Source organism: Elephantulus edwardii, unplaced genomic scaffold (genome assembly GCF_000299155.1).
Source record: "Elephantulus edwardii isolate Elephantulus edwardi_28Jun2011 unplaced genomic scaffold, EleEdw1.0 scaffold00002, whole genome shotgun sequence".
NCBI classification, from domain to species: Eukaryota; Metazoa; Chordata; class Mammalia; order Macroscelidea; family Macroscelididae; genus Elephantulus; species Elephantulus edwardii.
Window position 1 is genome coordinate 25,818,897 of NW_006399752.1, and position 13,700 is coordinate 25,832,596.

At 43.5% G+C, this 13,700-nt stretch overlaps 1 protein-coding gene across 1 annotated transcript in view; it reads right to left on the reverse strand.

Annotated features, from left to right (window-relative positions):
• The window catches only part of AMD1 (adenosylmethionine decarboxylase 1), a gene marked incomplete at its 3' end in the record, with an annotated part of 19,539 nt that extends 10,295 nt beyond the window's left edge, over window positions 1-9,244 (reverse strand). Inside the window, exon 1 of the mRNA XM_006879158.1 lies at window positions 8,881-9,244. Within this exon, the coding sequence (XP_006879220.1) occupies window positions 8,881-8,990 (110 nt within the window). The remainder of the gene's footprint in view (window positions 1-8,880) is intronic.
• Between the last annotated feature and the right edge of the window lie 4,456 nt (window positions 9,245-13,700).

Below are 13,700 nucleotides of genomic sequence, written 5' to 3' on the forward strand. Positions count from 1 at the left end.
GCATCAGAGAGTTGGACAATGACTAGGGAGGACAGAAGGAGAGTGGATGCTTTTGAGCTGTGGTGCTGGAGAAGAGTACTGAATTTACCATGGACTGCCAGGAAAACAAACAAGATTCATCTTGGAGAGGATTAAACCAAGCTACTCCTTGGAGGCAAGGATTCTGGGGCTTCATCTGACATACTTTGGACATGTTGCCAGGAGTCGCAAATGACTCGACAGCACATAACAACAAACAACAACATGTCCAACATAGAACTGCATATGATGTGATAGAAATTAGAGTCATCCTTGCTGCTAGGCAATTTACAGAACATTATAAACAGTGGTTTTAAAAAACACATTAGAAACTGCTCATAAAACAAAACATTCACTGCCTTTGAGTGGAAAGTGATTCACAGCTGATCCTCCAGTGAGCATGGGTTACAAGTGAGAAGTGCAAAGCCATCAGAGCTCTTTTAAACTATCATTAAGAATAGTCTAATAATCTAAAGAAACGACATGTTCTTTACAAACGATAGCAAATGGATTCTTACCTGTTGAGTCAACCATAATTTAAGAACAACAAATCTAAACCTTGCCCTATCCCTCACCATTCTCTGGGTTGCTGCTATGATCAAACCATTGTTTGAACCACTTTTGTCAATCCATCTTTCTGAAGGTCTTCCCCTTTCTGACTCCACCTTTTCCAGCATGGTATCTCTTTCCAAGAAATAAGACTTTTAACCAAGAGCAAAACACTAATGGCAGCCACTTTATATCAATCAAGTGATACGATTACTCTGATGAATTACTTCCTTAGAAAAAGTAAAATCTCTGGCTTCAGAAACACTTAAGACTCACTGAAGCTTCTCTCAACTCTCATTCAGATCTGTTGTTTGGTGCCGTCGAGTTGGAGACGACTCATAGTGACCCTATGAACGAATGGCCTGAGCACTGTTCATACATAGAGTTTCCGGAGGCAAGCCATTTTGGAATTGGATGCCGCTCCTGCTTCCAGGCTTGATTTAGTCAGGAAGCTCCGGCCAACACTGTCACAGAGAATCTCATTATCATATTATATTCACATTTTATATATTCACTGAGATAATATTCTTTGGGACAGCAACATTCTAAAATCACTATATTCTTTAGTCAAACCTGGAATGACTAGAATTAGACCTTTAAAATGCCTTCTAGGGCAGGCAACCAGACATTCAAATCTATCTCCATTATTCAAAGAAACCAACACAAATATGGCAATAATATTGTATTAAGTTAGGTTTCTAGCTCAAATTTTTATCTAAAATTTAAATTGCTCATCAGTTTAGAGTTACTGTATTCCCATACTATTATTTCAATGTGTATTATTTGCAGTTCAAATTCTTTTTCTGAAAATGTAGTGAGAAAGGTAATGAGAAATCTAATTATTCAAGAGGAAGATTTTCTACCTCAAAATCTTAACACTAATAGGTTCTTTGGCAATGACTTAACTCATTCCTTCAGTGTAAATGACTGCAATGTGGTAGTCAAATATGGTATGAGTTCTGGTAAAATGTCTGCTGGAGTTTGAGATTCTATCTTTGCTACTTGCCCTATCCTTTAACGAAGATTACTTTTTAGCTTACAAAATCTGAATGAAAGAAGAGTATGACTAGAACACCTGCCAATCTTAAATTTCACTCTAGGACTTGTTTTCATATAACTATTTTTCTGGCAGATTTCTTTCCAGTGTTCCTGCCTTCCCCAAAGATGCCATTTTCTGCTTTTAAACAAAATAGTAATCTAGCGAATATTAAATACTTTTATACAAGGTGACTGCATTTCTTCAACATCACCTTCCCCTCCTTGAATCTTGAACCAGCAAACTTTAAGTTAATTCTAAGAAACAGTTCTATCCTTTGATAATTTCAACTCTGAATGCAGTCAGATCACCATGATCTTTATTCCTGTGGAAGCACCTCCTGAAGGCAAAAGAGGGTTAAAATGTTTTCTGCTCCAATACATTATGGGAAGTACTTTTACCCCAACTCAATTTTCTCTCCCCTAATTATCATCAAATTGGTGCAACCACTATGGAACGCTGTATGGCGCTAAAAAAGTTGCAAATAGAAATACCAGTTGACCCAGCAATTCTACTACTGGGAATATATCCTAAAGAAATCATAAGCTCCTCCCAAGCAAATACATACACACCCATGTTTATTGCTGCTTTGTTCACAATAGCTAAGAGCTGTAAACAACAACCCAAGTGCCCATCAACAAACAATGGATAGAGAAGCTCTGGCATATTCACACTATGGCTGTATTTGAAAAACAAGGAAGTCCTGAAATATTATTCAAAATGGATGACCCTGGAGGACATTATGCTGAATTGAATTATCTCATCACAAAAGAACAAATATTGCATAGGCCACTGTTGTAAAATGGGACTGACATGGGGGTTGAGGGGAGACTGAGAAAGAAGATAAATAATGTATACTGCATTGAAACAGATGAGGGAGAGAACTGTTTAAAAGGGATATATGGTTAGGTATTTTGTCATGACAGGAGTCCAGAACGAATGCTGAATAGTGAAATGGACTTGGGAAGGAGGGATTGTGCAACAATGAAAGTAGTTTTCTTTTACTTTTCAAAGAGAAGAGCAAACTGGGGGGCAGGGGTGGGCAGGGAGAAAAGTACAAAAATGAATGAATGGAAATCTAAAGTCTCTGCAAACTTTCATTATAATTAAATAAAAAAATTGTCGCCAAAGTGCTCAAAATTGTATGACTTGCAGGAGAAATGGGAAAAGTTTAGTAGAAAATTTGAATATTCTGGAAGTGAGTTCTTAGCCTGACTTGGAGTTCAAGTGTAACTTACCCCTTATCACTTCACACCATACACAAATTCTAGTTAGGAATTTATTCATGGTCTGCAGAGAGTTATGCTGCCAACCCAAAGGTGGCATCTCACTGGCAATTTGAATCCACAAGCAGCTCCATGGGAGAAAGATAGGTAATCTCCCACAGCAGGGTTGCACTGCCAACCCAAGGCATGGAATTTGAATCAATCAGCTGTTTTGTGGGAGGAGGGACAATCTCCTTCCCTGCAATTTAATGCTTCTGAAAAATCTCCTGGAGGGGCGGTCTGCTGAGTTGGTTCAGACTAACAACTGTACATAATAACACAAGTTAAAGGGTCAGCTATGAGTAGATTCTGACTCAATGGCAATGAGTTTTGAGTTGAACTGTACAGAAAAATAGGAAGTTATTTTGGGGGGTGGGAGAACTGCTTCATACAAAATACCACTATACCAAAAATGCAAATGAACTCAACTGTGATGAATATACAGTCTCTATATGTAATGAAGAAAGGGTAGAAATGCCCCATAGGGTTTTATGGAAATAGTTTACCACACATCTTTCTCTCACATAGCAGCTAATGAATTTGAATTCCCCATCTCTAATTAACAGTCAAGTGTTTCAACCACTGTACCACTAGGGCTCAGGAAACCTTTTTTACTAACTTCTGGTGTGCCCAATGTCAGGATAGTGTATAGTCATCCAGAGGAGGGGCAGTTAAACGGTCAATAACTTAAGAATCAGGGAGGTCACTAGGAGTTTGAAATCAACTCCAAAAGCTCTGTATGTGTATGTTTTGATTATGTACCATACAGTTGAGGAGGGACAGCGTAGGAGAGGAAGACCCTTGATGAGACTGACTGATTCAATGACTGGGGTAATGGGGGTAAGGTGTGTCAGAGACAATGAGATTGGCACAGGATAGAGCAGGGTTTAGGGCTGTTGTATGGAGGGTCACTATGAGTTGCACATAACATATGACATAACATGACAGCACATAACAACAACAATACTTAGATTTTGTGTATTATACTAGAATAGAAAGTTTTCATTAATAGCCAGATTCTCTATGCCCTATTCTTTTAAACTGTGCTGGAATAAGGCCTTCAAGATGTCTCTATGTGGCTTCTGCCCACCTCTTAGTGCCCAGTCTTTGAAATAATTTTCATAGCACTAATTCTTCACAAAACTCCACACTACCTCCAATCCCTACCACTTTTTAAAAAAAGCATCTTCATATTTTGTACCTGGAAGAAAGACTGGATAACAGTCTTTGGTTATCTTTTTACTGTCTTTAGCATTTTGAAGATATTTTTTTCTTGGGAATGTGTGCCTTCCCTCCCCTCCCCCACCCACCGCCCCAATCTTGGTGTAATGTCTTTTATAAACACTGTGAAATTTACTTATTTTATGCTATCCTTTAACAAAATTTTAGTCTTATCTACATTTTAATGAAACTCTGGTGGCCTAGTGGCAAGAAGGTACACTGCAATTCCAAAGCCACCCGTTGGAATTCATCACCCACCGCGGGAGGAGGATGGGCAATCTCCTCCTGTGGGATCAACTGCCTCTGAAAATCCATGAGAGGGTCAGCTATGGGTCGGTTCTGACTCTACTATACACAACAACCAATCAACCAATAGGGATGTGAGCCATATTTACTTACTTTTATAATGACAATATAGCTTTTTAATTCCAGGAACCTTACAAAGTCATGCAAATTCAAGTAACTAAAAATTCCTCAAAATACAGAAAGGTGTCAACATAAAAATTTACAGATTTACAGACTTCTCTTTCTCTCAAATAGATTTTGGTTCAAATCCACTAGCTACTTGACAGGAGAAAAAAAGGCGATTTTCAGCCACGCGATGCATAGCCTCAGACAAGCAATAGCCAAGATGGTTCAAACTAGAAGGCAGTGTGTTCAGTATTACCCAGGAACAACAGAATATAGCAGAACTGTCCCATAGTTTCCAGGGTTGTAAATCCTGACTGCCACTGCTTTCTCCACCAGAGTGCTGGTTAGTTCTACCACTAACTTTCGAGTTAGTTAACTACTTATACACATCACAAAAGGAAAAAACAAAACAAAAAACTCCTCTACAATACAACTCAAACTCATTGCCATTGACTCTGCAATAATCCTACAGGTTTCTGAGGCTATAAACTCTTAACTGGAGAATGCCTTGTTTCTTTCTAAGTAGCTGGTGGATTGGAATCTTTTGGTCAGCTGCTCAATATCACACTCCACCACTATGACCATTTATGGAATTAAGAGTAAAAGACAAACAGGAATTCACTGTACTATTGTTGCATCTTTTTAATAAGTTACTAAAGAACAATGGGGAAACAGAATGTAAAATGCCTCCTAAAACACTTCAAATACACTTCACCACTCTTATTAACAGCAACTGAGACCCCTTCCAGCAGTAATTAAATCTCTTAGCTTTCCTCTGTGTTTCCTTTCAAGGAGGAAGGAATGAATGTAACTTTCTAATGAATCTATATCTTTACTATTTTACCTTTTTTTAAAAAAAATCCAAAACACACCAAAAAACCCTACCACAAAACCTTAATCTCCTAAATAAAATTTTCTTTTAGCATTAACGAGTGGACTGTATTTGTCATTGTTGATTTTGAATTTAACATTGTTAGCTACCACTACTAATCAATCTCAACAAATGACAACACCCCCCCCCCCCTTAATAGAGAGGACATGCTCCATCCATCCATCCAGTGGGGCTGAATGCTACCTTAAGGATGGCTGTTTTGTGCCATAAAGTAGGAACCAACTCATAGTTAAACCCCCTTCAGGTTTTCAGAGGCAGTAAATGCAATGGGAGATCACAACAGGAGCAGCTGGTTGATCAGAACTTTGGGTCAAATGGCACAGCTTCTTGGCACTAGGCCACCAGAGCTCCCTTTTATGGAGATGATTCCAGTAATTCAGAAATCTCACTCATCTGGGTGGAAAAAGAAGAGAAGGGAATCTCCTTATATCTGCCTTTCCCCCAAAATGAATGGTAAAACTACTGATTTGTTCGAGTATTGAGTTCAAGGTCACTCTCTGCGACTCTATAAACAGGTCCTTGCCCTATCCAGCACATTCATCACAATCCCCCCCAACAAGGGATACTCAAACCCATTGTTGCAATTACTTTGCCAAACTATCTTGAGGTCTTCCTCTTTCAATGACTCTCACTATACCTTTCCCAGCACTGTAATTTTTCTAAGGACTACAACCTCGTTGCATTTCCTCCAAGACAGATTTGTTTGTTCTTCTGGCAGTCATGGTATATTTAACCCTTCTCCAACACAATTTAGAAAAGATCAAGCACCTATTTTTCCCCCTGTAGGGAGTAGTCTCCTAGTAGTAGGTCGCTGAGTGGGTAAGGAGTTGCACTGCCAACCCAAAGGCATGTTGCTCTGTGAGATAAAGATGGGTAATCATCTTTCTTGGAATTTACAGCCTCTTGAACCCTCCCCCCCAATGGAGAGTCAGCAATGAGCCAGTTCTGACTCAATGGCACTTTATTTTTCTGGTACCCTCTCTATATTTCTTGATAATGAACTTAACTACCTCAACCTTGCTTGACATGACAAAGTCTTGGGAACTGGCTCTTGCCAATGGATGTCTTTATGAGACTATGGTAATGCATGCTCAACAGTGGTTTAACACTAAGAGAATGGAGAAAATGAATGATTGCCCCTCAAAACGAGAGTGTGTTACTCTGCCCTAAATGTCTGATACACGTTGCCACACCCTTTTTTTTTTTTTAAATAATACCAGAACATTTATTGCATATCTAAACAGTGGAATTCTTAAGATGACTGGATGCTGCAACAGCTGCCCGTTTGGGTTTCGGTGTTGTTCCTTCACGGAATCCATGCCTGAATCTGCGGTAAACGATCTTTAGGTGCCCCATGCGACCAGTACCGGTGGTATTTCGCCTTTTAGCCTTGGCACTCCAGTTATACTTTCTCTTGCGCTTGGCGGGGTAGCCACACTTGCCACAAGTGGACTTCTGGAGGTGGTAGGCCTTGGAGCCACAGCGGCGGCATAGCGTGTGTCTTATTGCGACGCTTTCCAAACGATGACGCTCCCTTCGTCATCTCGCTTTCGCTGCCGCGACCAAAGAGGCCACACACTTTTAAACTGAGACCGTGCTTAGAAACATATTTTCTGGGCCGTCATTTGCGGCAACGTGTTAAAAACCAGAGTGTGTGTGTGTGTGTGTGGGGGGGGGGGACGACGGGACGACGACGAAATTTTCTTCCTAGTAATAATGTGCGCTTACAAGTAATTTAAGGCTAAAACATTCAAAGAGTCAAAAAGACACAATTCCATTCACGTGCTAAGATTAATTCTTCCTTGCAAAGTTTCTCTAGGCAAAAATCCGTAGCATAACCATTTTACCATGCGACTATCACCAACACCAGTAAGTTTCTTGCATCTGCGAAATGGAGGAAATACTAAGCTTCTCTGTATTTATGATAAGAAATGTAATCTCTTCCCATATTAACATACCCGGGAGCCTAGCACATAGTAAGAGCGACAGCAGACATTTTAAGTGTCGTGCACACCAGAAAAAGAATCTGTGCTCTTTTCATTAACACGATGTTTTCCGGCTACAAAGGAATAATCCTTTAAGATACACACTGCTAGTAACTGGGAGCCCAAAGTGCCTTAAGTAGCAGCAGCATGTGTCTGCCTGCAGAGCCTTCTCCAGTTGCTTTTTGTCAAAGGACAGGCGGCGAGCACAGCCAACATTCCTCAAACGCCTATTGGCCCACACCCTCAGGCCAGTCTGTTGGTCGGCTCCAGCAGCTCATTGGTCGCCGCTGCTCAATGAAGGGGCCGTGCCGGTTCCACCGAGGAACCGTCACCCTCGCGCGAAAAAGGCAGGGAACGTGGTGGAGGGTCTCAGGGAGCCCCAGGCTTACGAATGGCCTGAGCTCCCCTGAGAAGGCCAAGGCATCTTTCCTCACTGCTTATTTATTGTGTTTGCTAGTTTGCGCTCTCGTTTCCAGCAAGATCACTAGAAAGATCTTTCCTTTTATGTGCGTGCGATCCGCCCAGAAGCCCCCTGGCGTGTCTGTCCACCGTACAAGGCTGGGGTCCCACACTTCTGTCCTCGAGCTTAAAGCATTAAAGGTCTTACGCACAGTGTCAGACGGGCCTCCCATAAACGAAGGCAAAACTGTATTCCACCTCGTAGCTCCCCTCCGCTCTCCCGGATCTCGACTCGTAACAGGTTACACAACCCAAGGTCAAAAGACTGGGGAGCAACTCGGCCGACTCGCAGCCATCTCCTGGGCCGCTGCACAGTCGTCCGCTCGGGCGCCCCCAAAATGCTTTGGTGCAGCGCACGTTAAAGCGGCCGTGGGGCCCAGTCACTGCGACACGCCTGCACAAGCCCAATCCCCGCCGCCCGAGCGCCACATGCTGCTAGAGGGACGCGGGCGGGAGGCCTGCTCCCCTAGCCCAAGGCCAGGAGGGGCCCCTCCTCTTGGCCATGGCGCGCAGAACGAGTCCTGCCCGGGATCCGCTGGCTCCCTCCCCTCCACGCCTCGAGATGGGCAAACCCGAATTAGCGCCTAAGCCCGATGAGCCACACCTGCCAAGAGGGAACTCGCGAGGCACCCCCCACCCCTGGTCCCGCGATCCAGGCCCGTCACGCCACAGTGGCCAGTCGAAGGCGCGGGGCCTCACGCGCGGGGGAAATCGCCCGGAGCGGCCGAGCCCGCCACTCCGCCCGCCCGCAGGGGACGTTACCTGAGCACGCGGCGGCGCCGCCGGCCCCATCCCCTCCCCCCAGGGGTAGCGTCAGGCTCGGCAACCGCAACCCAGGAAACCCGCTCCGGCCCCGCGCGGACCGGCTGCTCCCCAGCACCCCGCAAACCCGGCACCCCCTGCCACCGAAACGACACTCCCAGGCGGAGCTTCACCTGAAGGCTCTGCGAACCCAGCCCCCGCCCCTCCTGGGTCTGGTGTCTCCCAGGCGGCGACAGCCCCGAAAACCCGGATCTGCCGGCGAACAGAATCCTGAATACCAACCTTGGAATGGTGCGAAGATCCCCAGATCCTTGGTTCGCGTCGGGCTGCTGCCGGGAGAACCAAACCTCCAGCAGCTTCTCCGTTCCTTCGAAAAAATATGCAGCTTCCATCACCGTGAGACTAGCGAACAACCAACAATCACAGAAAATCAACTAAATTAAATCTCTTCTCCCGCTGCTGCCGCCGCCGCTGCGGATTGTTCCAGCTGTGTTTTAACTAAAGTTCAGGTTCCTTTTTTCTATAATTTTATATTAACTTTTTTAAAAAAAAGGATTAATAAAATTTTCCCGGCGGTTTTTTTTTTTGTGAGAGAAAGTTGAACGTAAGTCTGTTGGAAATAGAGGCAGATACAGTCCAGTCTCTTGTAGTCCGCTGTTTCCTCGTTACAGACAGCAGAGCGAACGCTAGCTAATATCGCCGGCCATACTGTGCAAGCGAGGGTGCTGCGTGACCAGTGACCTTATATAGCTCGTCTCCCGCGACAGTCCCGGAAGTGACGCACATGCCCAGCCCCTGCGGCTCTTAGGTACAGCCGCTTGTCAATCACTAGCAACTAGGGCGGGGCTGGCTGGTCACCGCCTGCAAAGAGCGCGGAGAGCTGTTGGCTGCCCGCCGTTCGCGCGGCTGTCGTCCTGCTGGGCGGGAGATGGTGCTGTATAGTCCTGTTGGGAACCGGGAAGCTTGAGTCGAATGCAGAATAGGTGGGGAAAGCGGGAACCGAGTGAGTGGCGCTACACAAAACAGCCGTTTAGCTGCGATCATGGGTGGGTCCTTAGGCGAGTGGGCCGGGGTCGCCGGGGGCAGTAGCCACGGTTGGACTGGCCTGATGAATTTGATTTCGTGCATTTCAACGCGTTTGTAAAGGTATTTTTGGGAATTCTCTGAAATGAGTTTGTCCAAGGCAACCTCAACTGGATTTAAAAGTCAGCATTTGTCCGCGGTGCTTACCTTGCCCAGAATCAGATTACAAGACTTTAATTCAGCTCACGCTTTAGTTGATATGCTGATAAAAGCAATTCTCGACCGGTTTACACAATAGGCAGAAGTGTCCTCTCTGTTTTTAAAGGGCAACGTGGCAATCAGCCCTGCACATCTCACATGTGGCTCCCCAAAGCCACCCCGTTGGCTGAGCGCGGCGGCCACGGTGAAAAACTGGCAAATTCTCTGCAACACTACTTATAAAACGATTTTATTTAATATAATCAAGCTAATTATTATTTCTATCTGGATTTTAAGGAATCAATCAACTAATGGAAAGGAACCTTACTCCCTCAACCCCTCTCTGAATTTCAGTATTACTATCTCAATTCACGTGCTTCGGAAAGGTTTACATGGAAATTAATACACTAGGAATTCCAGGACTGTCACTAAGAGTAACTTTGAAATCCATCGATCTAATATTTTAGTAATCGATGATAATAAATATTTGTCAAGATGAGTAATAAAAGTTTAGCCTAAGGTGGCAAAATTGAGCTAAAATAGTTACCACTTTTCCTTGAAAATCTGAAAGAAACAATAAAACAACCTGGCAAAAAAGAATTTGAATAGACAAAAGACTTAGCTGAAAGTACAATAAAATGAAGGAGTCAGCATGAAAAAAGACTTCATTTAACTTTACATTCTAGATACCCTGAGGGGTATTGTCTTACAAAAAGGTGGACTTGTTCATATTCATGAAACCTGTTGCAAAAAGCTAACATGCGACCTAGGTACTCTTGACAAGTTTTTTATAAGCCACCGATTCAAACTGGGTTATGAACTCTCCAGAATACTACTCTACGGAGTGCTTAAATCTATTAGTTGGTGAAGTAGAGATTGGGCAAAAGATAATAATGATTGTTTATTGTATTAATTGAAAGAGGATGTAATTGTTATACTTGGGTAAAAGATAAAAGAGATGTTTCTTTACAAGTGTTTTACAAGCTATTCAATTGTTTGATGGTTGCTTATTGAAAGAAAAAAATCAGTCTACTAAACCACCTCAAACACTAATTGTGGTATGAACATAATTTGACTTATAATTACTTATAATTAGTTGCTTTTCAATTACTCTTATACTTTTCCCCAATGTAATTTAACAAAAGTGCCAAGAAACTTGGTATGGTAAATCCTTGCTACTTAATTAAATGTGTTGTGTGCCTTCAAATTGGAACTGATTTACAACTGACCCTCCAGCGGGATTTCAAAGGCAATAAAGCCCATGGGAGGAGATTGCAAATCCTCTTGTGGAACATCAGGTGGATTCACTGCATGACTTTGGAATTGCAGTGCAGCTACTTACTATCAGAGCTCCTAGTTCAAAATTGCCTACCAACTGGATTGTTGTTTGTTGTTTAATGCCATCGAGTCGTAGACGACTCATAGCGACCCTATGAACGAACAGCCTGAGCACTGTTCATACATAGAGTTTCCAGAGGCAAGCCATTTTGGAAGTGGATGCAGCTCCTGCTTCCAGGCTTGATTTAGTCGGGAAGCTCCAGCCAACACTGTCCACCATGGGTGCCCATTACCACGATTGGCACATCACTGTCACAGGCTTCAGCATCACAGCAACCACGAGTTACCTCTACAGCAACGCACAGACCAGTGCTATACCACCTAGGTATAGCAGAAGCTATTTGGAAACATTATTGTTATCTTGAAATTCAGAGTCCGTGATCTGAATAACTATTGTTATGTGCTGTCAAGTCACCTACAACTCATAGCGACCTCTCTGAACCCTGCTGTATCCTCAGCTAATCTCTCTGTATCTGACACGCCTACCCTAATTGTTGTTGTTGTTGTTATGAGTCGCTTGCGACACATAGCGACCATATGTACAACAGACCTAAACTCTGCTCTGTCCTGTGCCAATCACACTGTCTCTGACACTCCCATCCCGATTATCCCAGTCACTGCATCAATCCACCTCATAGAGGGCCTTTCCCTTCTGTACTGTCCCTCCACCCTCCCAAGCATGATGTCCTTCTCCAAAGACCGGTCTCTCCTCACAACATGTCCAAAGTATGTTAGACAGAGCCTCAGAATCCTTGCCTCCAAGGAGCCACCCGGTTCAACCCTTTCCATGATGAATCTGTTTGTTTTCCTGGCAGTCCATGGTACTCTCAATACTCTTCTCCAGCATCACAGCTCAAAGGCATCAATTCTCCTTCTATGCTCCTTGGTCATTGTCCAACTCTCTGATGCATAACAAGTAATTTCAAAGACCATGGCCTGTATCAGACGCATCTTAGTCTCCAGAGAGACACCATTGCTCTTCAGTACTTTGGAGAGGTCCCTAACAGCAGACTTTCCCATGGCAATGTGCCTTTTAATTTCCTGGCTACTGGTGCCAAGAGTGTTGACTGTGGAGCCAAGCAAACTAAAGCTGTGTACAATCTCAATCTCTTCACCATCCATCCTGATGCTGCCAATTGATCCAGTGGTGAGAATCTTTGTCTTCTTCACATTGAGCCTCAATCCATATTGTAGACTGCAGTCCTTGACCCTCTGCAGCAGACGCTTCAGGTCCTCTTCAGTTTTAGCAAGCAGGGTTGTGTCATCTGCATAATGCAGATTGTTGATAAATCGTCCACCAATGTTGACCCCACATTTCTCCTCATAGAGCCCAGCCTCCCGGATAATCTGGTCTGCATATAGGTTGAAAAGATATGGAGATAGGATGCATCCCTGGTGTACACCCTTCCCAATTTTGAACCATGCAGTGTTCCCTTGCTCTGTTCTGACGACTGTCTCCTGGTCCAAGTATAGGTTTCGCATTAGCATGATCAAGTGTTCTGGGATTCCCATTCTTCTCAGAGTCAGCCACAGTTATGATCCACACAGTCAAATGCCTTTGCATAGTCAATGAAACACAGATAGACATTCCTCTGGTATTCCCTGCTTTCAGCCAAGATCCATCTAACATCAGCTACAATATCCCTAGTACCACGACCCCTTCTAAACCCAGCCTGGACTTCTGGTAGTTCTCTGCTGATGTGCTGTTCCAGTCATTTTTGGATAATCTTCAGCAAAATCTTGCTTGCATGTGAAATCAGTGAGATTGTGCAATAGGTCCACACTCTGTTGGGTCACCTTTCTTTGGCATAGGAACAAATATAGACCTCTTCCAGTCAGTTGGCCAAGTGGTTTTTCTCCAGATTTCTTGGCACAACTTGGTGAGCACGTCTAGGGCAGCATCTGTAAGCTGAAATATGTCAGTTGGTGTATCATCTATTCCTGGAGTCTTATTTTTTGCCATTTCCTTCAAAGCAGCCTGAACTTCTTTCATCACCATAGGCTCTTGTTCATATGCTGTTTCATACCCTAATTACCCCAGTTATTTTGTCAATCCATCTCATCGAAGATCTCATTCCTTTCCTGGGCTGTCCCTCAACCCTTCTAAGCATGATATCCTTCTTCAAAGACTAGTTCCTTCTGGCTATGTGCCCAAAGTAGTGAGAAAGAGCCTAAGAATCCTTGCCTCTAAGAAGCAGCCTTATTCATCCTCTCCAGGACAGACCTGTTAGTTCTCTCGGCAGTCCATGGTATGTTCAATACTCTTCTTCAGCACTGCAATTCAAGGCATCAATTCTTCTGTTATCCTTGATCATTGCCCAGCTCTCTGATGCATAGCAAGTAATTGTGAAGACCATGGCCTGGATCAGGCACACCTTAATGTCTAGACTGACAACATTGCTCTTTAGCACTCTGAAGTCCCTGACAGCAGATTTCCCTAATGCAATTCGTCTTTTTTTTCCTATAATTATATTTTATTAATTTTCATAAACATTTACAGAGATTTTGGGTTTCCATTCATTCATTGTTGCACTATTCTCTCT